The sequence below is a fragment of the Peromyscus californicus genome, unplaced genomic scaffold (genome assembly GCF_007827085.1).
Source record: "Peromyscus californicus insignis strain IS unplaced genomic scaffold, ASM782708v3 Scaffold_12__1_contigs__length_115047231, whole genome shotgun sequence".
Lineage (NCBI taxonomy): Eukaryota > Metazoa > Chordata > Mammalia > Rodentia > Cricetidae > Peromyscus > Peromyscus californicus.
This window is the reverse complement of record NW_026294413.1, coordinates 44,807,734-44,834,530: the sequence shown is the minus strand read 5'-3', so window position 1 is coordinate 44,834,530 and position 26,797 is coordinate 44,807,734. Positions and strand designations below refer to the sequence as shown.

The following is a 26,797-nucleotide window of genomic DNA, read 5'->3' as shown; positions in this document are numbered from 1 at the left end:
TAGACGCTAACCAGCGGACTGCCCACTTGCTGAGGCCCCTGACATTGCTGGAGTACTCTGGGGCATGGTGGTGTTCTAGGAAGACAGGAGTGATGCAGCGGAGGAGGGAAGGAGAGAAAAGAACAGAGTGGGTCAGGCTAAAGATGAGACGTGAGATGTCTCAGCAGGAAGTTGAGGGTGGCTGGAAGCGGAAGGTGGCAGGAAGATGGCAGACAAGACAGGATGGGCCTGGTCGCCAGAAGAAATGGCACGAGCAGAAACTTACAAGTGTGAGCTGTTCTGGGGACAGGAGGCTGACAGGAGTGTACCAGTGAGGCTGAGCTGTTCAGGGTTCGCCTCTGCTGTTGGGGCTCCTCAGGGTCTGCCACTGACACATCAAGACTCCAATCTCAGGACCCAAAGCCATTGCTGGACGAATTTCCTTCTGCCTGATTTCTACTTTTCTGGGCCTTTTCTTCTATTTTTCTCCTTTTCCCTCTGTGGTAGAGTACAGATAAAGTGTCCAGGAAGACAGCTCTAGATCCTTTTCTTTGGTAAAGGATTTAATTGCCCAAGGACACAGTTTCACTTGGAAAAAAAAAAAAGCCTCAGAAGGTTATACAGCCCCAGAATCTCTCAGAGTTCTTAAAGTTGTGGCCCCGAGCTCTTCTCTCACAGTAACTCGAGGTGTTTGTACTTCCTGCCTTTGGTTTGAGTGCTGCCCGTGGACTTCACAGACTCTGTTACTCACAACCCTGGGTACAAAGCCTGTTGACTCCTGCCCCTCTGAGGACCCTTCCTCTAGTTGTCGTGAACTCACCAGGGCAGTGATGGAAAGAAAAGAACAAGTTTCATGAGATTCCCAGTTCCTCGCTAAATAGAATCTCTACACCTGTGTAAGAGTTATGTTCATTTTATTAAGAGACAAGTTGCATTTATGGAATAGTAGCTAGTAAGTACAGATAAATATACACAGGGATAATATGAAAATATTAGCAGAACGTTGGGTGGTGTCTCATTTTCTCCGTTTCCCAGTGAGAAAAGGGAGTATATGCAATTTTTATAACGGAAAAATTAGACATTATTTATGTACTTATTCAATTAAAGTAACCCTGAGGATTTTCTGTCTTAGGCAAAGACTATGATTAGAAGGAACAAACAGCTGTAATTGCTTCGTCTTGCTCAGGATATTTACAGCAATTCCTTCCTAGAGTATTCTTTCAGCATTTCCTCGAAGGAACTGAGAGCGTCTTCACGTGAAGTAGGAAGTGACCCGATGAGATCTGGTTTAGGAAAGGAGCTAAACAAACTGGGGTGGGGGTGGGGGCTGTTCTGTGCTGAGGGCGGAGGTGGGACCCTTTCCAGCAGCCCAGGAGGATGCGCAGCGCGAGGGCCGAGACTGGGAACTGAAGAGGAAGAAACAGATGTGGGAAACAAGCACTTCAAAATAAACATGTCCAAAATTAAACTGTCCTTGTAAACTGCCTCCCTTCCCCGGCAGACCCGCCTTTCCTCCCCCAGTTCTTTCTCAGTACATGGCCTGGCCTTACCACTCTCCACCAGGACAGAGATTGATTTCTTCATCTCCGTCCCTCCAGCACACTGGGATGTTGTTCCACTGCCTCGCTGTCTCTCACATCTCTAGATTTCTCTCCGCTCCTTGGCTTAACCCTTCATCAGATGCTTGAGTTCTGTAAAGAGTTTCCAAACTCTGTCCCTTTGCTGTCTCTTCTTTCTCTCTGCCATTCCTGCAGCCTGGTTTTCCAGAACTGGACATCTGATCCCATCACCTGCCAGCCTCGGTGGCTGCTCTTGGAAACAGTGCCAACTCTCGGCTGCCAAGGCTCTGCCATAGTAGAGGCCACCTCCCTAGACAGCCTGTTCCTTACAGCTCCTTCCTCACTCCTGCAGTGACTTCTTGCAGACCTCTCTGGATCACCGTACCCACAAGTCTCCCCTCACACTGCTCTCTCGACTAGGACACCCCCTGCTTCCTCCTTCCCTGTACCTCCTAATCCCATGGAATTTTAAATCAAATCTCACGTGTGATGGGCCTTCCCAAGCATTTGGTTGAATCTTAAAGCATCTTGGATGCCTCATATAGCCACATTCACAAGGAATCTAACAGTGTTCCCTTGTGTTCTGTACTGTCTAGGAATGACGTGTGAAAGCTGAGCCTTGAGCTTTGAGTGAGTTCATAAGTGTATAGCAAGCCAACGTAGAAGAATAAAGATCAGGTAGTGGAGAAGAGTGGCAGACAGCAAGAGCATTAGCAAACCAGATACTTGAAACCTCCAGGAGAACCAACTGCAGCAGCCCAATTAATAAGGCAAGCAAGACGTAACATCACATTCTGGGGTTCCCCCAAAAACTGCCTGGAGAAGCCCCATTGAGGTAACCAGCGGGAAGCCTTCATTGAGAACATCTCTCCTTTGGCAAGGTTTCTTGGAACGACTATCAGCATTTAGAAGATGACATCAAACTAGGCACTTACAGTCACCCAGCAGAAATGACTGGGAAGCTCTGAATCAGTCATACTGAGGTTCTCATTGAAGTTCCAGGCAGAGCAGAGCAGTCTCTCCACGAATGAGCTTGGGCCTCCCCTGTTCCACATGCGCATTTGGTACCATGGGATAAACAACAAGAACCCTTTGGGTCACCTTCCAGCCCATCATTCTCTTAGGAGTAGATTGGTGCTGCCAGGAGCAATCGTGTCTCATGTCAACAGAATTCTAAGTTATCAAAACATTTAAAAGCCACATTCTCTAGGTCTATGAAGTGTTTGAAGATTACCTGTCCATCTGACATATGTTTCTGTAAATGTGGAACCTAACTAATATAACTATAGAAATGACAAGCATAAGTGACTGTAGTTCTATAAGTCTTATCTACTTAAATAACCTATACAAAATATCCTAAACAGAGGTAGAACAAATACAATTTTACACTTGTATCAATATACAAAATACCTCAAATAGGAGTAGAAATATATATACAGTACAACAAATACAGTTTTGTATTGGTGGAGTTGAAGACTAGATAGTTGCAGTTACAATCTTCTCGTATCTTAGCTAGAACATGTTAGTACTAGAGTTAGAATCTTCAGGATAGGAGAGCTATTGGAGTAATCTCAGTAATTTGCCATTTACCTATGATCTGGACATTTAGCATGTCTGTCTCATTTGATGATGATCTTGTTGTAGTTCAATTTTTGTTATTACCCTTTGTTTTTCCTGGACAATACTTGATAATCATTCTTATTGTATATAGTTTGCATTAAGTTTAGAACCTTCTTATTTAGACAAAAAGGGGAAATGTAGTGGTATTTGCTCTACCCATGACCTTAGGCTAAAGGGCCCGAAGGAGGCGGTGCTTCTTGCTGTTGTACGTGACCTCTTGAAAGGGAGGAAGGGGTCATGAGCCCCTTTTCCCTGCTGCCTGCTTCCTGTTCTGATCAAACTGCCAGGTGGATTTGGTCCCACCAGGTGGATTTGGTCCTGCCAGGTTGATTTTGTCCTGGTCAGAACAGAGGATGACTTCAGCTGTTTACTTGGTTCTGTATTCATGAGTCTATTTCCTCAATTTATATCTTAATAAATCCCTATTACACATTAAATAGACTCATGTGGATTGGTCATAATACTGGCTGGTTGTCCTAGAACTAGTTATGTAGACAAGGCTGGCCTTGAACTCACAGAGATCTGCCCGCCTCTGCCTCCCTAGTTCTGGGACTAAAGGCATTCACCACCATGTCCCATCCCACAATCCGCTTTTAACAAGCTTAAAGAGCACATTATAATTTACCAATATTATGTATGTTACATCCTGTTTGTTTTTCCTAGTAAACTGTATGCTGAAGCATAACTAGGGCCTATATCATATGTACCATTATACCTAGTCCATCCAGGACGGTACTGTGAGCCTGTGAACTCATGGAGTGATAATCGGATAAGAAGGAAGAAGGAAAGGGAAGGAAAAAAATACATGTTTTATACATTGAGACCGCAAAGGCCTAGGGCATTTTGAATAAGGTTAAGGAAAATGGGGGGGGGGGTGCATATCAAAAATATTCTAAGAGTCTTGAATTGAGTGGTGGAATACACAGCATATATGGAATACATATATTGCATGCTGGGCACACAAAGGCATGTAGGTATGACTGGGGTTAAAGGACACCACAAGGAGCTGCTCTGGAGCAACTGAGCATCTTACCCTGCATCTGCAGCACTGCAGGGTCCTCCAGGCTCTGGAGCAGTGGCTGATGGCGAGGAGGAGGGACTGATGGGGATGAGGAGGGACTTACTGATGGCTTTTCGTGATTCACCGCTTTCAGAGATCTTCCTGTCACTGGTGTTACAGTGCGTCTGTGATACTTGCTTTTCCGGTGATCACCGAAATTAAGAGAGCTGAACATTTTAACACAAACATTTTAATCATCTGATTTTATTTTACATTGTGTGTTTATTCCAGCATGCCATTTAAAGCTCCCATGGTTGTAATTGACATGCAAATATGCAAATGTGATTTTCCTTCTTTGTTCTTCTGTGAAAAGCTTGAATTTGGAAGGTGATATCCAGCTAGGTACTAAGCTTCCTAAAAGACAAAGTGACCCATTATTCTGACCTTAGTGAATTTGTCAGTCTGGTCGTTCAGCTTTGATAACCTTGAATCTACAGCAGCTGAGTTGGGTCATTCACGAAGCATGAACAGCTTTTATCAGCCCATAACTTCCCGCCGGCCCATTGTCAGCATGCCTATAAGCCTGGTCACTGATTATGTTTTCCCAGGATTTTCACCTCTTCTATTTCCATTCGTTCATTTATTTGACAAATACTAATTTGGGTGCCTTACTTATATCAGTGCTGTGCTGAGCTCTGCAAATACAGTCATTGGAAAAGCCGGCAGAGACCTGCCTCCCATGGCACTGGAGGCATACCCATTCAATTCGAATTTCCCTTCTTGATGCTCGTAGAATGCTTTTCCTCCTAAGACGTTTGTTTATGTGATTGCAGGGTGTAGGAAAGAACAAAATCATGGACCGGTTCCTTCACCTGCTCAACAGACCCCGAGAATACATCCAGCTGCACAGGTAGGAGAATCAGGGGCATGAGCCCTTAAGCTCTGATTATTCATCTCTCTCCTACTATGAGTTAAATATACTTTCTTAAAAGCCTGCTTTATAAGCCAGTCTTTCCCATTCCTCCTGCTCAAAGCTCCCCTTTCCTCAAAAGGTAGTAAAGGGCAAAGGGGGTTGGGGGTAAGATCACTGGCTGCTCTCACAGAGGACCCAGGTTCTGTTCCCAGCACCTAATTGATGACTCACAAACTCCTCTAGCTCCAATTCTAGAGGGTTTAGCACCCTCTTCTGGCCTCTGCACGTACATGGTACACATACTCAGGTGCACACATACACCAAAGGTAAATCTTTTTCAAAAGGTGATAAAACCATGCAAAATTTATTTTTAAAATGACTAATATCTTGTAAATATGAATTAGTAGATATTTTGTGGGTTGAGGAATGAGGCCGATAGCATCACCATCAAGGCACTCGAGTTAGAAGGAGCATCTGTGGAGGCCAAGCCTCTGCTCCTCTTCAGAAGCTGAGCTAGTGGACAAGGAGGGCAAGCTCCGTGGCCCCGTGAGATGAGGAGCGTAGACTGTGGGAGGGGCTTAGTACCTCTTGCCTTTCTTAAGTTATCGTGTGGATAATTTCGTTTTGTGTGGTTGGAGTGTTGGTTCAGGGGTAACTTAAGCAAATGAAATCTCTCAACATGAGGCATTTTAAGCTTTAGCTGTGGACTGGTTTTGGTTTGGAAAAAAAATGCAGGCAGCAGATCTACTAGAAGCTAAGTTCTGCAGGCACAAGACACACACCAAGCGTGGAGCAGCTTGAAACTTTTGAGCCCAGTAGATCCCAGTAACAGATGCTGTGTCATGGAAAGAACTCTGAACTGCATTAGAAGAATGAGTTGCTGGTTTGAGTTCTTTTTTGCTAAGTAATTCTGAGTTTCTGAGAGAAACTTTTAGAATAAGAACAGTTAGCAGAGCCGGTCAAAAGACAGAGAGAAAAGGACCAAAGGAAAGGTGAGATAGGATGAAAACAAAAGAAAAAGTCCCTCATGGGATTTACACCCCACCAGCCCTAGCACAGGGAGAGCTGCAGACCTGGAGAGACTCACGAGCTCTGGGCACACAGCCGCCCGGGAAGTCTGCGAGCTGAGCTCCTGAGTCCCCTGCGCCTGCAGTGGTGTGTGGACTGGACAGGAGCCTGTGCGGCGTGTGCTGTAGAATGGTTTGCTCGTCCTTTGGGAAGTTACAGGTCCTGCAAAGGCTGACCAGAAGCTGTGAAGAGTGGAAGCCTGCTGCTGGGGGAGGCGGTGCACACCTGTAACCTGGTACTGGGGAGGCTGCGCAGAAGGACTGAGGTTGGAGAGAAACCTGCTCTGTGTAGTGACCCCAGCTCAACCAGAGGAAAGGATGGAGGGATAAAACGTGACAAAGGAAAGAACCTAGCTCATCATTTACAGTATTTTGAAGCGTCTTTCTCTAGCAAGACAACTTTAGAAATAAAGAAGATGAGTATTTGGGAGACAGCGAGCAATGCCTTGAAAAGATTAATCCTTCAGCAGGCAGTTACTGGACACAGAAAGAAGCAAGAAAATTAATAAATATGCACTTGAGATGACAGAATTAGCATGGAATGATTATAAAATAACTGCCATAAACATTTTCAAGTATTTTAAAAGGGAACTGAGCAAAACAAGACAATAATTAGGAATTCTCAGACCAGAATGACCATCCTGAGAAGAGACAGCATCATATATCAGCAACCAGAGTCTCAAAGGTGGGGAGAGGAAAACAGAAAACATATTTGATGAGATAACACCAGAAAAGTCCCTGTATTTGATGTAGTAACATGAAATCACCAATAGCCCAGTACATCTCAGGCATGATAAACAGAAAGGAAAGGCACATTATAATCAGATAGATTGCTGAAAACCAAGTAAAACATTTAAGGCTACTGCAGTTGAATTATATATTGCATATAGGGGAACATTGACAGAAATGACTTGTTGACTTTTATGAGCAATAAATATGAAACAATTCAATAAAGCGGTTGCTTTATGTTAAAAAAAGTTTTGAATAGCACATTAAGGAAAAATAGTTTAAATAAGGAAAAGTACAGACACTGTTTATCATCAAAAAACCTGCATAATGAAAGGAAATTTTAAAGCTTAGTATTTTTCTATGACTAGGGATACAAAAAAAGATCATGATACAAAAATTAGTAGCAAGTAGTCACAAATGAAATCCAGTGACAGGGCCAGGAGGGGCAGCTGAGTAGAGTGTTCACCTCGTGAGAGACAGGACCTGAGCTCAGTCCCTAGAATCCAGAAGAACACTGTGTATAGTGGTGTGTGCTTGCTACCCAGTACTTGGAGATACAGCTAGACCAGTGGAACTTCTTGGCCAGCCATCCTAGTCTACAAGGCAAGCTCCAAGCCAGTGGACCCTCTCTCTTAATAAATAAATGAGTAAGTAAATAAACATTTTAAAGCATGACTATGTATTAGCACACACAGACATTTGCACCCTGGCTGATGTGTGCACACACACAATATGTAAAAGGATAATATGTGGTTAGGGAGATGGCTCAGTGATTATAACATTTTGTCCCACAAGCATGAGAAGCATAGTTGGGATCCCCAACCCCTGTTTAAATAGATATGATAGCTTACCTGTAATTTCAGCCCTTGAAAGGCCTAGAGCAAGCTGGTAAATCCTCAGCTCAGTTGAGAGACCCTGCCTCAATGAATAAGATGGAGAGTAACCAAGGAAGACTACCAACCTCAGCCTTGGACCTCAACCAGCACATGCACAAACACGTGCATCCACACAGTTGTAAACATGCACACATAAATATACACAAAAAGATGATATGTAGTAGCCATATGGATAGAATCCCAGAATATAAGGTAAATAATGGCCCCACTTTTATTCCTGATTTTATTGTTGTTGTTTGTCTTTTTGGTTTTGAGACAAGGTGTCTCTATATAGCCCTGGCTGTCCTGGGACCGACTATGTAGATCAGGCTGACCTTGCACTCAGATCTGCTGCCTCTGCCTCCCAGTGAAAGGATTAAAGACATGGACCACCATGCCCAGCTTGTTCTACTCAAAACTACTTTTGTTACGTTCCTTTCATTTCAGTAATTGCTGAATTTGTCTTTATTATTTTGTTCTTATATATCCTTCGGACTTAATCTATTAGTTTTTAAACTTCTAAATGCCTAAATCATTGTTTTTCAGCCTTCAAATTGTAACGTGGATTTAAGACTCTGAGTGCACTTGGGTCTCAGGTTCTTTACCTCTAAGCAAAGAGCACAGACACAGTGTTTGTGATGTCTCTTCTGTCTGGTATTTTAGTATCTTCAGTGAAGAAGCTGGTACTCGGGATGCTTTTACAGTCTTGGAGTAGAGATAGCATTCTTTGCTTTCTGCCTGGAGTACCTTAATACTAACACTTTTATATGAAGTACCTAATGGCCCACAAAGTTGTGAAGCGTTCTGCTAGTTTGTGATTCTGACACTGGCTAAATAAATAGTAGAGATAGTATAAATAAATAAATACAGAGATGGTCTCTCTGAGGAATTTTGTAAACTCAAAATAATAAAAATTTCAAAACTAAAGTTTATTTTTTATTGCACCCATTGGTATATAATTGTCTGATAATAGTGTTACAAAATAGGTACTCATTTTATCAGGGCCCAGGCATCTTTATTCAACAATATTAAATATTTAACTGACTGTACAGTGGAAGGTAAACAGGTTCCATTTAAAATATAAAGTATTTTAGAGTCCTCACTAATTAGACTGCTGTTCCCACTAATTTCATCATAGGGGTTTTTCCTTTCCATACAGCATTGGAGCTGCATTTCACACAGAATTTAACGTATGCAGTTGCTTTAAGAGAAACCTATGTTTAAAGGACCTAAAAGTAGCCACCTGAAAGAATGTTTAGGACTTCTCTAATGTGTAGCTGATCACTTAAGGTCTCTGCTGTGTTTATTGTGGAATCTTCTAATGGATTTCTGATGTTGCCACCTAATCAGTCCCTCTGTTTGGTTTATGGATGTCATTTAAATGAGATTAGTTACAAGAGCCATTCAAAACAGTCCTGATGAGTAAAAACACGAAGCACTCAGGGTGCTTTTGAGTGTGGTCTTAGGAGCTTACATTTTAATGATCACAGTGCATGAAATGAACATGCTAGGCAGTTCACGTATTTGGATGCACTCAAGATGTCTAAAGAGTGTGACTTAAGAGATTTACAAGATTGATAGATGGGATTACTTTAATGGTATACATTTCAAGTGGAAGAGTCTATAGGAATATTTATACAAAGATTTGTGAAGTGTATTACTCATTTTATGATCTTATGTTAATTCAACATGAAAGAGGACACTTGAATATTTAACTAACATAGTTTTTTAATAAAAATATGTTTTTATTAAAATCAGAATTATCTGATTTTAGGCAGGGTGAGCTACCAGATATATTTCATTTGTTACCCTTCAGATAAAAAGATGAAGACCAAGCCACATTTGTATGATTTCTGCTCTGTTACTATTTTTGCCTGTTTTTCTCATAGTGGTATCTTGAAAAATAGAGATCCTGTGTCTCCAACTGTAGCTTTCTATTTCAGTAGGACTGCCCCCATCCATGATAAGCTTATTCCAGATTGGATGATTCTGTGTACATTCAAAACTTGTGCTCTGGATGTTTATTGAAATGACTTAGTTTGTGCTCATTTCCTCTGGATCTTCAAGCTCACTCTTGTCTATGATCAGCTTTCATTAACTAGAGGCATCCATAGCTGTTTGAGAATTGAGTAAGATTCCTGGACCTAACTGTGTTATGTAGATCCTGTAACCAGCCCAGCTAGTTAAAATATTGTGGTTAGTTGTCTTTAACCATTTGCCTTTCCTCTATTACATTTTTAAAGTTTACCCTTTGTGAAACCAAATGAAGTATAGTTTGTAGCAAGTAAGTACAAAATTCTACTGTTGGCCCCTTTAGAATCAGGTATCTGGAATGAATGTCATTTACAGAGCACAGCATTATCCACATACAGGGCTGTCCTCAGGCTGAGGAGAACAGAATGTGACAGCACAAATTTTGAAATTCACCGAGCCCCAAGGGGCAGATAGAAGTATTGGTAGAAAATAGAAAAGGGCCACACTTCAGTGAAGTCTCATGGGGAAAATTAGTGAGTCAACACATCCATCATTCTTAGCTGTGGTAGGAGTGATCCAGAGCTGGGACAGGTCACATGGCAGCTGCTGCTGAGGACATCTGGGAGTTCCTATGTCTCAGCTTCCCCATTGTACATTTATAATATATCTTATTAAACATTAGCCGTTGAATGGTGGTTTTTCTACTGAATGCCTGGCACTGCCCTCATTTGACAACATGGAGTATGATGGTACCTCAAATTGCTGTGTGTAGATCTTTGGGTTTGTCATTATTTTTGACTTGACTCTGGTTGATTTCCAGTTCCACTGAAATCCCTATATTATATCTTTCATGAACATTTATCTGTATGGAGATGGTTAGCATTATCAACTTTAAGTTTCTAGAATTACCTGGGAGGAAGGGTACACCTGTGAAGGATTGTCTAGGTTAAATGTACCCTCTTGAGGATATCGGAACGGGATTGTCTTGATTGTGTTAGTTGATGTGGGAAGACCTGTCTTGACTGTGGGTGGATCTGTTCCCTAGAAGAGGACCAGCTGTGTAAAATGGAGAAGGGAGCTGAATACCAGTGTGCTTTCTCTTTCTAGTTGCCTGCCTCCTTGGCTTCCCACCATAAAGAACTTTGAGCCACAATAAGCCCTTTAGCCTTAAGGGAGGATTTTCTCATAGCACAGAAGAGATACTAAGATACATACTGTGGGGCCCTGCTCCTACCCTGCTCTTAGCCTGTCGCTGGTTGCTGTTCACCATGCGCTTATGAATTCTACCATGACTGTCTCTGTTTTAGGTGAACCAGTGAGACACAGGAAGGTTAAACTTAGCCGAGCTCATGTAGTTAGCATTCTGTAGCCTGCCTTTCCATAGCCTGGCTCCAGCTCTTCGCTTGACTTCATTGTACTGATCGGACAATGAAACTGTTGGGCAACTGATGCTTGGCTTCTGGACTCTATCTTTTTCCATTTTTTTTTTTCAATAATACTGTCCTTATTAGATTTCCTCTTCTACTTTCTTGGCAACTTCTCCAGGCCGTTACATGCACTGTACCTAGTACTTCTCCTATGAGGTGTGTCACCCGCAAATCTCCTGCTGCTCTCTTCTGTCTCCCAGGTGATGCACAAAAACGTTAGCCAAGGCTGCCTGCTGCTACTGATTCTCCTAGACTGGTGCTGTGTCACGGTACCTTTTCTGGCTTTGTTTCTAGCTTCTCGTTTGTGGGCGACGCAGGTTGATGAGTCCGTTATAGACCCTGACTCTGTCCCTGACACTGTCCCTGCCAGGCGGCTCACTCCCTGGTGTTTTGTAAAAGCAGGCTGGAGAGATGACAAGCTGGTGGGACCATCTCACCTCAAGCTCTAAATCACAGGTCAAGCTTGAGAACTGCTGACGTAGTCTCTCTCCCAGTCCTATAATCTCTCGCCACCAGAGCACAGTACAGTCTGAGTAAAACTTCAGAAATACAAAAGAAAATACAAATAATAACACAGAACCGAATTTGCATCCAGATTTAAGAAGTGTGTGTTTTCTGAATTTGATGGTGTGCTCTCTGTCGTAGGACTAGAGCTGTGACTGCAGCTGCCCCTCCTCAGCCACTGCCGCCAGGCTCTCTCCCCTTAAGTCCACCAACTACTAGAATTAAATTGGTTAATTTATACTTTTTAGACTCAAGCAAACAATTTAAAATGTTTTAAAACGGTTTTAAAGACAGGGTCTCATTATGTACCCTGGCTGGCCTGGACCTTGTTTTGTAGACCAGGCTGACCTCAAGCTCAAGGGGAATCTCCCTGTCTATGCCTCCTAGTGCTAGAATTAATGGTGCCCACTACCACATCAGGACCCCCAACCCCCCAAAGGAAATTTTTAGGGAATTATTTCACCCTGATTGACATTATAAAATCACTGGTATTCCAATGAAGGAAGGAATCAAGTATTTTCAGTCTTATAATTAGAAAAAGAACTCAGTATTAAATATTTTCTAATCTCACATTATCTGAACATGCTTGCTATCATGTTCCAACCACTTAGACTGCTGCCCTCTCTCAGGGCCTTTCCGGCCAGCCCCAGCTGCCAGTTCCTTGTGGCATCCATGCAGAACAAGGAAAGATTGCTGCTAGTACCGAACACCTCCCAGCCCCTGGAGGTTGGTCAGGGTTCTGTTTTGCTTTAAAAAGTTTGGGGTTCCTTGTGTGACAGCTGTTGCTCTAACCACTCTTGAGATGGTGACAGCCAGGACAAAGAGCAGAAGGTGTTTAGTGTGTGTTCCGGGGATTCCTCAGTGCACAGCTCTGGGAAGAAATTCCTATGAACCAAGACAGAGCTGTAGTGGTTTGTACAGGAAGAATCAATGGCATTGCTGGAAATCTAAAAACATGTTGCTTCTTTCAAATAGTCAACAAGCGCCTTAGGTCAGTTCTCCTGAAGCAGAGCCAGAGATAAGAATGTTTGTGTAAGTGATTTCTGAAGGACAGCTTTTATATGAAATCTGCAGGGAGTGGAAAATGGCGTAGAAAATTTAAATAAAGGCTCATGTGATAGGGAGTAAATAGAGACTAATTAAGTGGAATTTAAACACTGAAAGTTCAGCAACAATGACTTCACTTCATAAATATAGTGGGATTATTCTGGTGTTTTGACAACTTTGTCTAGTCTACAGACTTAGTGCGTAAATTGATTCAATGTGGGATGGATCTGTAAGAGGAGTAATACCTACTCCTTCCAGTCACAGTGACCACAGGATTTGCCTGTAATCCCAGCTCTCGGGAGGCAGAAGCAGGTAGATCTCTGAGTTCGAGGCCAGCCTGGTCTATGTAATAAGTTGCTTGACAACCAGGACCATGTAGAGAGATCCTGTCTCAAAAAAAAAAAAAAAAAAAAAAAAAAAGAAAAGCTTAAGCTAGTGACTGAAGGAGCCCAGCCTAAAGCTAAGGAGAACAGGTCTAGGCTAGGGTCCTCTGCTGATATAACAGACATTAGTCCCTTCTGTGTCTCTGCCCTGGTCTGCTGTAGCCTTCTGATTGAAAACGCTGTCACTCTTCTGTCCTCCTTATGCCTCACACTATCCAGCCAGAGGAGCTGGTCACTCTGTCCTGCCCGGAACTTGTGGTGACTCCCATGGCCAGCGGCAAGTCCACACCACACCGCTCTTTCCTGTAGCGAAAGTTCTTAGCTTTGCCTGCTCTTGGTCTCTGCAAGCAGGTGTCTCACCTATTCTGTATACCACCATTGGGCCAAAGCAGTTCAAGTGGCGTGCAGAGCAAGCCTGGGGTAACAAGGGGGACTAAGGGCTGATTTCTTCTCTGCACATGTCTGTGGGACCTGTTCTTCAGCTGTTGATACAAACTGAATTTAAGGCTAGACTAAGTGGATCAATCAAATAGTTTTCTTTAACTTTTAATGAGAATGAAATGTCTTTTTGAATTATCAACAAATATTATTTTAAGGTATTATTTTTCAGCTTTAGCTTGTGGTTTTTTTGCTTCTATTTTTGTATGTTTCAAAATGGGTCTTTTCATAACAACTTTTATTGGTGGTAAGTCTAGGGCCACTGATCTCAGACAGGTTCTGCTAGTGTACCTGTCATTCATTCTTTTGCTCAATTACATGTCCCTGTCCCCATTTTTCCTCTGGACACCGAGCCCTCCTAAGGGCAGGGTTATGTCAGCTGCCTATTTCCAGACAATAGCCACACAAAGACCAGTGTTCTGGGAAAGTTTGTTAAGTAGATGAGTCAGTGAGTGTCTCTTCCCGCCTACCCATCTTTGTGACATCCATTTGGAGAATCCTTCCTCTGAAATAGGTAGACATGAGGCCACCTATGGGCAGACTCTGGCATGATATTAGAGCTCTGGGCACAATTAGGATCACTGTGTCCGGCTAGCTCTCCTCCCTCCGCACGGCTGACTTTTTCATGCTACTGCACTGCCTGGAAGCTCCCCCACCCATCCCTGCTCGACACAGTCATACTCTTTATCAAAGACCTGTCCTCCACCAGAATTAATGTTTCTTTCTGGTTCCTCATTGATCTCTGTTTTCTTTGTAGCATGAATCTTTTTTTTTTTTTTTTGGTTTTTCGAGACAGGGTTTCTCTGTGTAGCTTTGCGCCTTTTCCTGGAACTCACTTGGTAGCCCAGGCTGGCCTCGAACTCACAGAGATCCGCCTGGCTCTGCCTCCCGAGTGCTGGGATTAAAGGCGTGCGCCACCACCGCCCGGCTTGTAGCATGAATCTTAAAAGTTCTTACTAATAAAATCAAACCCGAGGCCAGTTATTGGGGTCAATGCTGGTAGATCAGAGAGACAGAACAAGCCACAGCTATCTCACCTTGCCAGTTCCTCAGCTGGTCCTGTTTCCTCAGACTGGAAGCCTCTGTGTCCTCATATCCGAATGGCTCTCAGCTGAACTGTGCTGCTCAAAACCTAAAAGCTTAACCAGCCAAATGCTTAATCAGCCAAATGCTTCTAGTTTCTGGTCCTCATGCCTTATAAACCTTTCTGCTTTCTACCACCACTCCCTGGGATTAAAGGCTGCTTTCTGGGATTAAAGGCGTGAGTCCCATGCCTGGCTGTTTCCAATGCAGCCTTGAACTCACAGAGATCCAGAGGGATTTCTGTCTCTGGAATGCTAGGATTGAAGGCGTGTGCTAACATTTTCTAGCCTAAGTATCTGTGGCTTTTCTGTTCTCTGACCCCAGATAAGTTTATTAAGGTACACAATATTTGGGGGAACACAATACCACCACCTACCTTTCTTTCTTTCTTTTTCTTTCTTTCTTTCTTTCTTTCTTTCTTTCTTTCTTTCTTTCTTTCTTTCTTTCTTTCTTTCTTTCTTTCTTTCTTCTCCTCCCTCCCTGCCTCCCTCCCTCCCTCCCTCCCTCCCTCCCTCCCATCACAGTTGACATTCCTCCTGTAAGTCTAAGAGAGATTACCCAAGAGGTGGGAGGACTTCTCAGTCCCAGGATGACATAGCTATGTGACATCATACAAAGGTGCATTTGCTGCTGACCTACCAGCAGAAGACAGCAAATGCTGTGTGTGGCCCTTTCTCTGACTTATTCTGGACCTCGCCAGCTGACCCCCACGCTGAAACCCATTGCTGATTAAGCCACTCACTTCCTTCATTTGGGGTTTAAGAAATAATGTTAGAGATGCAAGCAGATACTCTCAGATGCTGCAATTTTAAGATAAAACATGACATGCAAAACAAACAACAAAACTCACAAATGTGGCCAAGGAGTCCCTGCTTCTTTGCCCTGTGATCCCCTAGGGGCATCTGTACTTTTCCCTCTGCAGTGAAATGTCCCAAGAACAGTGGAGCTGGAGGAGACTCTGGTTTTTGCCACTAAAAGCAATGTCTCCCTTTGAGAGCATCTACCATGCAAGGACAGATAAACTGGAAAGCTCAAACAATACTCACTTGTTTGCACACCATCTTCTGCCCTGAGTGGTTTTAGCCTGGTCACTTGAGACTGGCAAATGTAAAACCAGATCAATGGGAAATCTTTCCAGTTCATAAGCCCCCAGGAATTCGAATAATAAATAATTGATGGTTATATGGTATGTCAAATAATAGATACATGGAACATAACTTACATAGTTAGTTTTAGGTAATATATATTAAATAAAATACGCACTTCAGGTTACTGACCGAAAGAGACCTCCCCAGCCAGCTCCCTGGAGAGCATGTCTGTTCTAGTAGGCAGAGTGCAGCAAAACTTGATCAAACTGTGCCCTGATGATGGAAATGACTTCTTCAACTCTTATTGTTTGACTGGCCCATGACAAAATCTCTTACTATCTAACCTCACGTTAGATCTAGTTCATACCACACTCGGGGTTTATTATTATATCAGTTCCTTTAAAAGTACTCAAATGTACGTTTATCAAGGAAGGGTTTTTTGCCTGTTTTATGTGTACGTAATGTGCGCACATACACACGAGTACATGAGTGTGGAGGTGAATCAACTTTGGGTGTCGCTTCTAAGGCATCCCCTTTGCTTTTTGAGAGAGAGGGTCTTTCACTGGCCAACGACTTGTCGATCAGGCTGGGCTAGTTGGCTAACAAGTGCCAGGGTTTCTCCCGTCTCTACTTCTCCAGTGCTGGGCATATGAATGCACACCCCCCTTACCCGCCATTTTGTTTTGTTTGGGGGATTTCTTTGATTGATTTGCCTGCTCCTTAGAAATTTGCACCATCACAGCAGATCAAGTCACTGCAGACTCTCTGCTCCTCCTGCTCTTACCCAATCTCTAGCTCACTTTTGTGCCAGCACCAGTGTTGGCCTTGGCAGCCCCTGACCTTCCTGTTGTCGACTTCCTTTTGCTGTTTGCTAGAGGTCTCCCCGCCCCCTTAAAGGCCATGTCTTGCAAATCTGTGTTTAGGGTCATTCTTCTTTCCAAAGAATCATAAACCATGCTGAAACCATTTATCTTGCCACCACCCAAATGGGTTCTGGTGTGGTCATCTTTATGCATCTTGGCCAGCTTTTCTCAGATCTCTGTCTTTGGTATCATTGCCTTTCCAGAGGGAAGGACATCAGTGACCATTTGGTTCCTCTGAAGCTGACATTAATCATGAAGTTTCTGTGTCATTCATGATGGCAGCCCTTGAGCAGCCAAGGAAGAAAAGAGCCACACCAACTCCTTATGAGGGTTCAGTGGGATTGAATTGACGTAGGTCCTCACACTTGCGTGGCAGGCGCTTACCAAATGAGTCACCTCCCCAGCCTGCTACCTGTTAGAGTATTTCTCCAATAAAGCCACAACTGTTGCTGCAAACGCAGTAAATATTTCTTGAAAGACTACAGAATATCGTGACATGAAAATTTGCTCGTTTTTCCTCTTAAACATGTAAATTAGTATTTACCAATCCATCTTCTGGTAGATTTATCCCGGGAACAAAGCATTCATCAGCCTTAGCCCCCTGGTTGCCTCTGTGCACAACTTTTCATTTTTGTTCTTACCCAATCCTTCCGATCCTTTCTACACTGACTAGAAACTGTTCACTGTCTTTCTTTTTTGTCTGGAAAAGAGAAATGAAGTGCCTGCCAAAGAGCAAAAACTGACATCGTTTTGAGTTTTTAGAATTTCTCAACCAAGAAAGCTGGTTTTCAGAGTAAAAGACCCAATTATCTACGCACCATTTGAGCAGAGTTTTTATTTCTAAAGACTGAACAACTTGCAGACTTTTCTGAGTTTGTGGAAATGCTCGTCACGGTTCAGCTCGTGGAAGGATTTCTTTTCAATAGTGAGAACCCAGAAGGGCAAGAAGACGTGATAGTGATAAACTGGGCCAGCTTGAAGTGTTTGCCTACTGCCAGGTGTCTGTTTTAGTTCATGTTCTTCCTGCTGTCTCCAGCAACTACCTGCCCAAGAACTACAGAGTGTTCCATACATCCTGGTAACTTCTTTAAAAAAAAAAAGTCACCCCCGCCCCAGTCTTCCTCCGTTGTGGTTTGTTAAGACTTCTTTGAATCTAGACTGTCAGTAAGGAGTGAATGACATTGGGGGAACTATGTGTCCTCTGAGGAACTGTTTTATGGGCAGGAGTCTTTTCAGCATCTGGCAGGAATAAAAATTCTTTTTATTTTCTAAAGGATTTTCCTTTCTAAGCATTGAGAAGGCTCAAGCACTGTGGTAGTTCCCATCTCTACCCCCCATTCCTTTGTTTTCCACTCAAATTTCATCCTTTTTTCTATTGTATTTTCTCATGATATATATTAATTTTCTTTAGATATGAGCTGCCTTGGTCTTTGGGGGTTCTTGATGACTGACCAAGCCAGATGTTTTTTAGATATAGTCTGATGCTATTTTTAAATTTTGCATTTTTTAATCATGTTCTTGTGCTGTGGGATGGTCTGTATGTCAAATTGCTCTGACTGGTCAATAAATAAAACACTGATTGGCCAGTGGTCAGGCAGGAAGTATAGGCGGGACTAACAGAGAGGAGAACAGAGAAAACAGGAAGGTGGAGGAAATCACTGCCCGCCGCCGCCATGACAAGCAGCATGTGAAGACGCCGGTAAGCCACGAGCCACGTGGCAAGGTATAGATTTATAAAAATGGATTAATTTAAGATGTAAGAACTAGATAGCTAGAAGCCTGAGCCATTAGGCCAAACAGTTTAAATAATATAAGCATCTTTGTGTTTATTTTATAAGTGGACTGTCAGACTGCCGGGGTTTGGTGGGACCCGGAGAGAAAATTCTCCAGCTACAAATGGCGCCCAACGTGTTGGCAAGAGTTTCCACCTAAAACTTGAGAAAAAAGATTCCAGCTACAGTCTTGTTTGGTTTTTGTTGTTGTTGTTTTGTTTTTTTGTTGTTTTTTTGTCTGTCTTTTTTATTGGTTGGCAACATTGCTTTTAACAAGGACTGTATCTATTTGAAAGCCCAAGGAAATTTCTTTCCCAATATAGCAAGAAAAATTTACATATCACAGGATAGGCCATGTGCTTCTACTATCCAGTAGAAGGCCAGGGTATCTGTAAATGGTTAATCCTTAAATTTATTAACATCGTCTCCATATAAGTACCTCCCTGTTTCATTAATAATTATTACTTCTCTCTTATTTTACTACTGTTCTTAAAATAAGGCAGGCTTGTACAAGATTGGGCCTGTCAACAGCCAGTCATGGATCAGGGAGGGACTCATGGGACACTATCCCTCCCTGGTAAACTTGGGGCTCTGGAGGATTTGGGTGAAGGGAAAATCATTGTCTTCAGTTGTGTATGCACTGGTGATCCCACCAGGCTCCAGTGGGTGTTCCAAACCTATCACCACACAGATGACCTGGTCAAAATCAGTGAGCATTTGGGAAATCGGCATTTGGGAAAGGGACCCGTAGGAAGGGGGGATAACAGTAGAGGAGGATGAGAGATGACGGGAAACAGAATGCAGCATGCATGTATGAAAATGTCAGAACAAACTTAATCAATACAAAAATTATCTTCTTGATGATGTCAAAAGTCTTCACTTGAAAACTGTCTGATCTCAGCCAGGCATTTTGGCACACACCTTTAATCCCAGCACTCTGAGGCAGAGGCAGGTGGAGCTCTTACAGTTTGGGGTTTCTAGACCAGCAAAGAATGCATACTGAGACCGTGTCTCAAAAAACAAAACAAAAAAGAAAGAAAAGAAAATCTCATTCAGTAAATATTATTTATATCTTATTGATAAAAATTATCTTTCAGTTCTACTTCCAAATACTGAGGAACTCAGTGTTAGCTGTCTCTTCTGAGCATTCTGTTTTCTATTCTCGTGTTCTGCTCACATTCCAAGTGTCCTGTGCACACTGATTTCAGGTGCTGAAGGAGGGGTCAGCTTTTAAAGCTCCTGTGTCCTCTCTTTTTCTGTCCCCCTCAGGTTTGACTCTAGTTTTCTAAGAAAAAAAACTGACCTAAATCTGTAAAAATGCAACTCATTAAAATACCCTGAAAATTAATATCTTGATTTTAATATTTTTTGCTCCTTGGTGAATTAGAAGATAGCTTTATGTACCTTTACAAACAGCATTTCAGAGGAAATCACATTTGCTCTACAGAGAAACCAGCCCGCCCTCAGAGGCTAGTTCCCCACAACACCCCATCAGCAGTAACCCCGCCTCAGTTTTATTTCCTCATTTTAACGGAGACCTGGTCTGTTCATAATTTAATTATTTTTATTGCATCTGGAGTCATTTTTAAGTCAACTACTACATATTGACAAGTTTGACTTCAAAGGAGGATTTAAATTACAGTTAAAGAACACTTGTTTAGCGTACTGTTTCTTTGTGCCACCCATTTACTGACAAACTGATAGAAAACTGTACTTTGTAAACTAGGAAGAAGCAGGAACAGTTGGTAATAGCACCGACACCAGCAATTAGCTGAACATTCATTCATTAACTCAAGCATTACTGCTAACTGGAAAGCCAACTTATTAAAAGTTGGGCTAAAGAAACTGGCTGAGATGAGGGTTAGCTTTTCTTCTCCCTGGTGTTGTTGAAATTGTTGACTCTAAGGTTTTATTAGCTTATATTTCAAAGCTGTTTTTGAAAGGAACAAGTCAAAATGGTTTTGAAATTGCTGTATTCTCTTCAGATCATTGTTTTGTATGTGTACAATTAATATGTTTGACCCAAGACACTCATAAATGAGGGGCAATGATTTAAATCTAATATAATGAAAAAAATTACTGTGTGATCATTAGGAATCTGTTTCATGTGCTGTCTGCAGCCACAGTAAGTGTCTTGTTATTTACTAACATTTTACTCTTCTTTTATTACTTAAATCATGAGATGTCATAGAAATTCAGCTCTTCTCTTATTGTATTAGGTACCATGGAGAAGTAGAGTGCATTGTGCGCGCGCGCGCACACACACACACATCAGCCACATAACTGGACTAAGTACACGCCAACCAGAGTTTCATGCTTGCCCTATTTGACGTGTTTTACTAGCCTTTACTTTCCCTTTGTTGTTCAGAGGACGGTATCATTGGGGTAACAGAACAAACACTGGCTTTGTCCTGTAATTTCCTCCTTCCTAGCCAATCCCACTAAAAGTCAGGTTTCGCGTTTGCATGTATCCTCATTGTAGTTACCTTTGGAGATCATCTGATTTGTGCTTATTTTCTAAAACAACAAAACCCCACATGTTCTTACTGCTAGCATCGAGCCTTTAATGAAATGCAGTTTGACAAATTGTGTACTATCAAATTTCAAGCATTATAGAGCAGCTTCATTTGCCTGTCTTAAATTAAAATTCACCTTAAGTTGACTGATCTAAGGTGCTGTGAAACACTGTGTTCGTTCAGTAACTAACTCCCCTTCCCACTGACAATGATGCAGGAGTTTCTTGTTCCTTTTTGGTACTGGAAGGTGTCAAGTTGTTGCCCTTAAAATATGTGAGAGCTGAGGTGAGAAATCCATTATGCTGCTATAAAAATCTGTGTGAACAAGTATTTTTCCTTTCCCCATCCACCCTCTCTTCTAGTGTTAGAATATTAACAGTGAATTTAAGTCAGCTGATGAAACTTTGTTCTTAATTTATTCAAAACTGGAAACTAACGCCAGGCAGTGGTGGCGCACGCCTTTAATCCCAGCACTCGGGAGGCAGAGCCAGGCGGATCTCTGTGAGTTCGAGGCCAGCCTGGGCTACAGAGTGAGTTCCAGGAAAGGCGCAAAGCTACACAGAGAAACCCTGTCTCGAAAAACCAAAAAAAAAAAAAAAACTGGAAACTAATTTGTCATCAAAAGCTAGTATAAAGTGTGACTGACAGTGAATGTATAAAACCTGTGAATACAAAAAGTTGATATATAACAACATATTACAATGTCTCATAAAAAAAAATGTTGAAAAGCACCAATAAATTGCCAGAATGTATTTTCACTGTTTTTGTTTTTGTGTTTTTTTTACATTTCCTAGTGCATTTTACTTTGATTTTTAGTAGATTCTTTGGAATATATTCTTTGTGACATGGAGGAAGCAGTGAACTCTGGGGACAAACCCTGAACCCACTAGACCATGCTCATGGGAGCTCACAGGAGGCTGAGGTTAACTCCAGAAACCTGTTACTGTCACTTTAGAGAACCCTTCTGACGAGGTGTAATTGAAACAAAGTCTAGGAATGTAAAGATTTATGATTATATTGTCCATGTATCTGTTCCAGCCTGGTACAGGAAGGCTATCATAGAGAAGTTACCTACAACTGTAGAAAGTCTAGATTCAGCTCATCTGGAATAAAAAATGGACATGAACCATCAACTCTGAGTGCTGTGACTAGTCAACCCCAAGTATACCTTGCTGATGTCACTGTCCTTTGTAAGACAGACTTAAAGATCATCAGGACCATTCCCTACCTCCAAGATGCACATTGCAAATTTTTAAGTTAGTAGTAAAGTTTGCCATTTGAGTTTAAGTTTCACAAGTATATTACAGAATCAAGGTCTGAAGTTCACAGTACAGGCAGTGTCTTATACATAGTAGGTGTTCAAGACAGTGCAGCTGGAGCTTCGTTGCTTACTTGGAATAAGTAGCAGGGTCCTTTGAAAGATGACTTTGGACTCTTAGAGATAATGGTCATACTTTACTCTATGTGATTTCATTGTGTAGCATGGTCAGATTGGTCATAGAACTTTTCATTTTTAAGATGCAGTGTGTGTAGAAAGTAAAGACATAAAATTGCCTGCCTTGAAAATGTGAGAACTTGCCTGTCTAATGCCTGCAATACTGCACACAGGTGATAGGAACTTCACGGCTCATCATAAGAGAGGCTCGGAGCATAGATAACTCAATGTTAACATTTTTTGAGAACCCACTTAAAGGAAGGCCAGACAAATAGTAAAAGAATAGCTTTGAAATAATATAGTACAAAGCCTTGGATTTTATCTCCAAATCTTCAAAATCCTATGACTTAATTGTGTTCTTCAAGTAGCATGATAGTCTGGCCTTTCCCCCGGATGGCAGATTGGTTGGGATGTGGTATTCCTAGGTTAATTGGCCAGGGTGGCAATCTGGCCATCAATTTTTAAATAGCGTAAGTATTCTTTGTAATATGTAGCAATATAAACTTATTTTTAAATAGTCTCTTCATCCTCAGGAGATAATTTTGAGTAGTGAAATCACCACAAATAAGATTGCCGAGGGAAAGAGACAGATTTGGCGACTGTATTCATTTCTAAACCCTTAAGATTTATGCTGTCAACAGAATGCTGTTGCTGGCTGAACTTTCACTTGTTGCTTTGGTTTTTCTTGGGAAAAGCAGGATGTTGAAGAAATTTAAAGATTTACTCATTATTTATTCATGCTCAAACATTGGTTCATTTCCGGCCTGACTATGAAATGTTTGGTTTGACTTTAGGGACACCACGGTGCAGACTCTGACCCTTCAGCCCTCAGTTAAAGATGGACTAATTGTGTATGAAGACTCACCTCTGGTCAGTAAGCTGATGATTTAAACATTCTAAAGTGTGTTTTGATTGTACCTGTACCTCAGCCCATGGATGGGTCAGTTATCTGAATTGAGCACATGCGTTTATCATTTTAGTGTCTGTCTGATTGGAGTGCATACCTGTATCATTTTAGATATGCTTCTCTATTGAAATGAAATTCTTGGGAAAATGATATGTTCTCTTCCTGCCCTTCTCTCCTCAGTGAGAGATTCAGGAACTGACAGGGATCCTCTGCTTATTTTCTGAGGCTTTTAAAAAGTCTATTGTTGTTCTAAACTAACAAAACTTCAACTCAGTGTTTTAGGGGGCTGAGAGGATCAAACTCCCACTCGAGACCCAAATCTAAGCCTGGCCACAGAGCTGCTCTGCAGGCAGTTGTCATGGAGCTGCTGTGGGCCAGGCCCCCCAAGGCTGGGGAAATTCAGCATCTGTGCCAGAAGTCTCCAAGCTCGAGCCCAGCTCCTCTCTGAACAGAGGTGTGTTAGGAGTAGGAGCAGCTACATCTTTTCTTCTTTAAATTTAGTTTATTTTCACCCTAAATTAAAAAAAGGATCCTTGCCGGGCGGTGGTGGCGCACGCCTTTAATCCCAGTACTCGGGAGGCAGAGCCAGGAGGATCTCTGTGAGTTCGAGGCCAGCCTGGGCTACCAAGTGAGTCCCAGGAAAGGCGCAAAGCTACACAGAGAAACCCTGTCTCGAAAAACCAAAAAAAAAAAAAAAAAAAAAAGGATCCTTATAAAGCCTTTGAGAATACAGTATGAAATACTGTGATAAAAAGAAGCATCATTTATAAGTTTGTTTCCTTAAAATCATTAGTTAATACTGTGCAGTCACAGCAATTTGATATGGTCCACTAGGTTGTGGGTTATTAATTAGTATCTCTTTTAGAAAGAAATTTTAGATTATGTTGAAATGTATAGAGTATCTCCTGCCTGCCTCCTTGAAAGCATGAGGAGAGCCTGGCAAGGGTAGGTGGGGTCTACAGCCTCATCGTTCTCCTCATGTCTCCCTCCACATGATTACCCAACGCCTGGCACGCTCGCCTGCCTTCCTATCCAGTCTATAGGTGATGCCTCTCCACAAGGTCACTCTAATATTCTACCTAATATTCTAATATTTCTCTATGCCCACTTCACTCACTTTGCCAAACTACGTCGATTCAGTGTGTTCTGCCAAGTTCAGTACCCTGAAGTATAGCTCAGTGCTCCATTTTCATCAGGTCAGAATTCAAACATGTAGTTCTGCCCCATTACTTGGTGAGGTTAAGTGCCTATTTTCTCATCTGGCAGCCCATTCCTTAGCAGTAGAAACCCAGTCTACCTTGCTGTGCCTTTTCTTACATTGACTGTCCTAGAGACAATGTGTTCACTCTTCCCCAAATGCAGTTTGACCATGATTTTCTTTGTCTTGAACCCCCGTCTCCTCTGATCCAACTGTACGTTCCAAACTGTACAGTGACTGTCCCATCAAACTCCTCCCACCCCCCATGGCACTTTCAGTCTCCCCCATTCTGGGGTGTGAAATGTTGTTGGGAATGGTTCTAACTGGAGAAAAGTGCCAAACTTGCTATTGTGTTTGAGTGCCTCTGTGATGCTTCTGTTGCTGACTGTGTGGTGCCTGCCGTCTGTGTCTGGAACTTACAACCGGCTGTGGCCAATCAAAGCAGTGAGCAATGAGCTTTCAATAATGCTTACTTTGGTTCTTTGTTTCTAATGATACATTTTCTGTCTTCAAAGGTTAAAGCGGTAAAGTTGGGTCATATTCTAGTAGTCGATGAGGCAGACAAAGCACCGACAAATGTCACCTGTATTTTGAAAACTCTGGTAGAAAATGGAGAAATGATTTTAGCAGATGGACGACGCATTGTTGCACGTGAGTAGTAAAGAGCGACATTTTCCGTAGTATGTGTAATTTTGGCACCTCTGGGATGTACCTCTCTAGCTCTCTCCTATAAACAAGCAATAAGCTTAAGTTCCTTGCACATTAAATTGTACTGACATTCATTTCTAAAAATAACATCTAAATCTAACCTCTCTGGTTTCAGGGTTTTTTTTTGTTGGTGGTGGTGGTGGTTGGTTGTTTGGTTTGGTTTGGTTTGGTTTTGGTTTTATTTGTTGTTGGTGCTGAGAGTAGAATTGAGGCTTCAATCGTGGGGTCACATGCTTCATCCCTAAGCTATACCCACAGCCCCCAGTTTCCCTCTTCTGTGATCAGTCTTTATACTTTTCTACCGTGAAAATGTCAACTTTGAATCTTTATACCTGTTTTTCAAATATTTGTGTGTGATTCTATTATTAAAATGCTGTCTTGACATTTTAGGAACTCTGGCCTGCTTCTCTTGCTCACAATATTAAAACTTACTTTTATTATTGGTTCAGTACAATTAAGAGTCACTGAATATGGGCTGGAGAGATGGCCCAATAGTTAATATTTGCTGCTCTTCCAGAGAACTCAGGTTCCATTCCCTGCACTCACATGTTGGCTCACAACCATCTGTAACTCCAGTTCCAGGGAATTCAATGCTGACTTCCGGCCTCCACTGGTACACATGTGGTGCATACATTAAAGCAAAATTTTAAAAATCAGTGGATGGTATGGTGATATTTTATTTGTGCTCTAACATATAAAGCTTGCCTGGGGATCAAAGGAAAAAGCCAGCCACTATATTAAACGTATAGGTCAGGCAGTGGTAGCACTCGCCTTTAATCCTAGCATTCAGGAAGCAGAGATTCACCTGGATCTCTGTGAATTCAAGGCCACACTGGGAACAGAGTCAGACTTGGTGGCACATGACTTTAATCCCAGCACTAGTTAACCATAGAGGTCTGGAGGTCTGTACAGACAGACAGGAAGTGATAGAGCTGGATGGAAAGAGGAAGTGATGTAGCTGCATGGAGAGAGGAAGTAAGATGGCAGGGACAGAAAGGTATATAAGGCATGAGTATACAGGAAGTAGCTCTCTTGGGATGAGGATTTCCTAGTGGTAAGAACTTGTGACTGGCTTGTTCTATTCTTCTGATCTTTTAGCTCTCACCCCAGTATCTGACTCCAGGTTTTTTATTAATAAGACCGTTTAACAATTGTGTTACAGGATGGTTTATTTAATTTGTGTATGTGTGTGTGTGTATATATATAACTCAGGAAGAGGTTATTCTCTACTTTGGATTTTACTTTTCTTCCTCCCCAAACACAGAAATACTATTCTTTTAGTAGATACTGCTGGGGGTGGGCAGAGAAGGAAAATTAATAAATCTCATCAGTATTGTCTTAGTTAGGATTTCTGTTGCTCTGATAAAACAACATGATCACAAGCAAGTTCAGGAAGAAAAAGTTTATTTTTAGCATAAAGCTTAGAGCTTACAACTCCTAGGTTACATTCCATCACTGGAGGAAGTCAGGACAGGAACTCAAAGCAGGAACTTTGAGGCAGGAACTGAAGCAGAGATCATTAAGGAAAATCACTTACTGGCTTGTTCCTCATAGCTTGCTCAGTTTGCTTTTTTATATGCCCCAGGACCCCCTGCCTAGGGGCGGCATTACCCATAGAGGGCTGGGCCCTCCCACATCAATCATTAATCAAGAAAATGCCTCACGGACTTGCCTACAGGCAATCTTATGGAGACATGTTCTCAGTTGAGGTT

The 26,797-nt window shown here is 42.2% G+C and overlaps 1 protein-coding gene across 3 annotated transcripts in view; it reads left to right on the top strand.

Moving 5' to 3' along the window:
• The window catches only part of Vwa8 (von Willebrand factor A domain containing 8), a 411,314-nt gene that overhangs the window by 247,064 nt on the left and 137,453 nt on the right, over positions 1-26,797 (top strand). For all 3 annotated transcript variants that reach the window (XM_052732663.1, XM_052732664.1, XM_052732662.1), the window contains 3 exons: positions 4,992-5,068; positions 23,067-23,142; positions 24,893-25,028. In XM_052732663.1, coding sequence (XP_052588623.1) covers positions 4,992-5,068; positions 23,067-23,142; positions 24,893-25,028 — 289 coding nt within the window. The remainder of the gene's footprint in view (positions 1-4,991; positions 5,069-23,066; positions 23,143-24,892; positions 25,029-26,797) is intronic.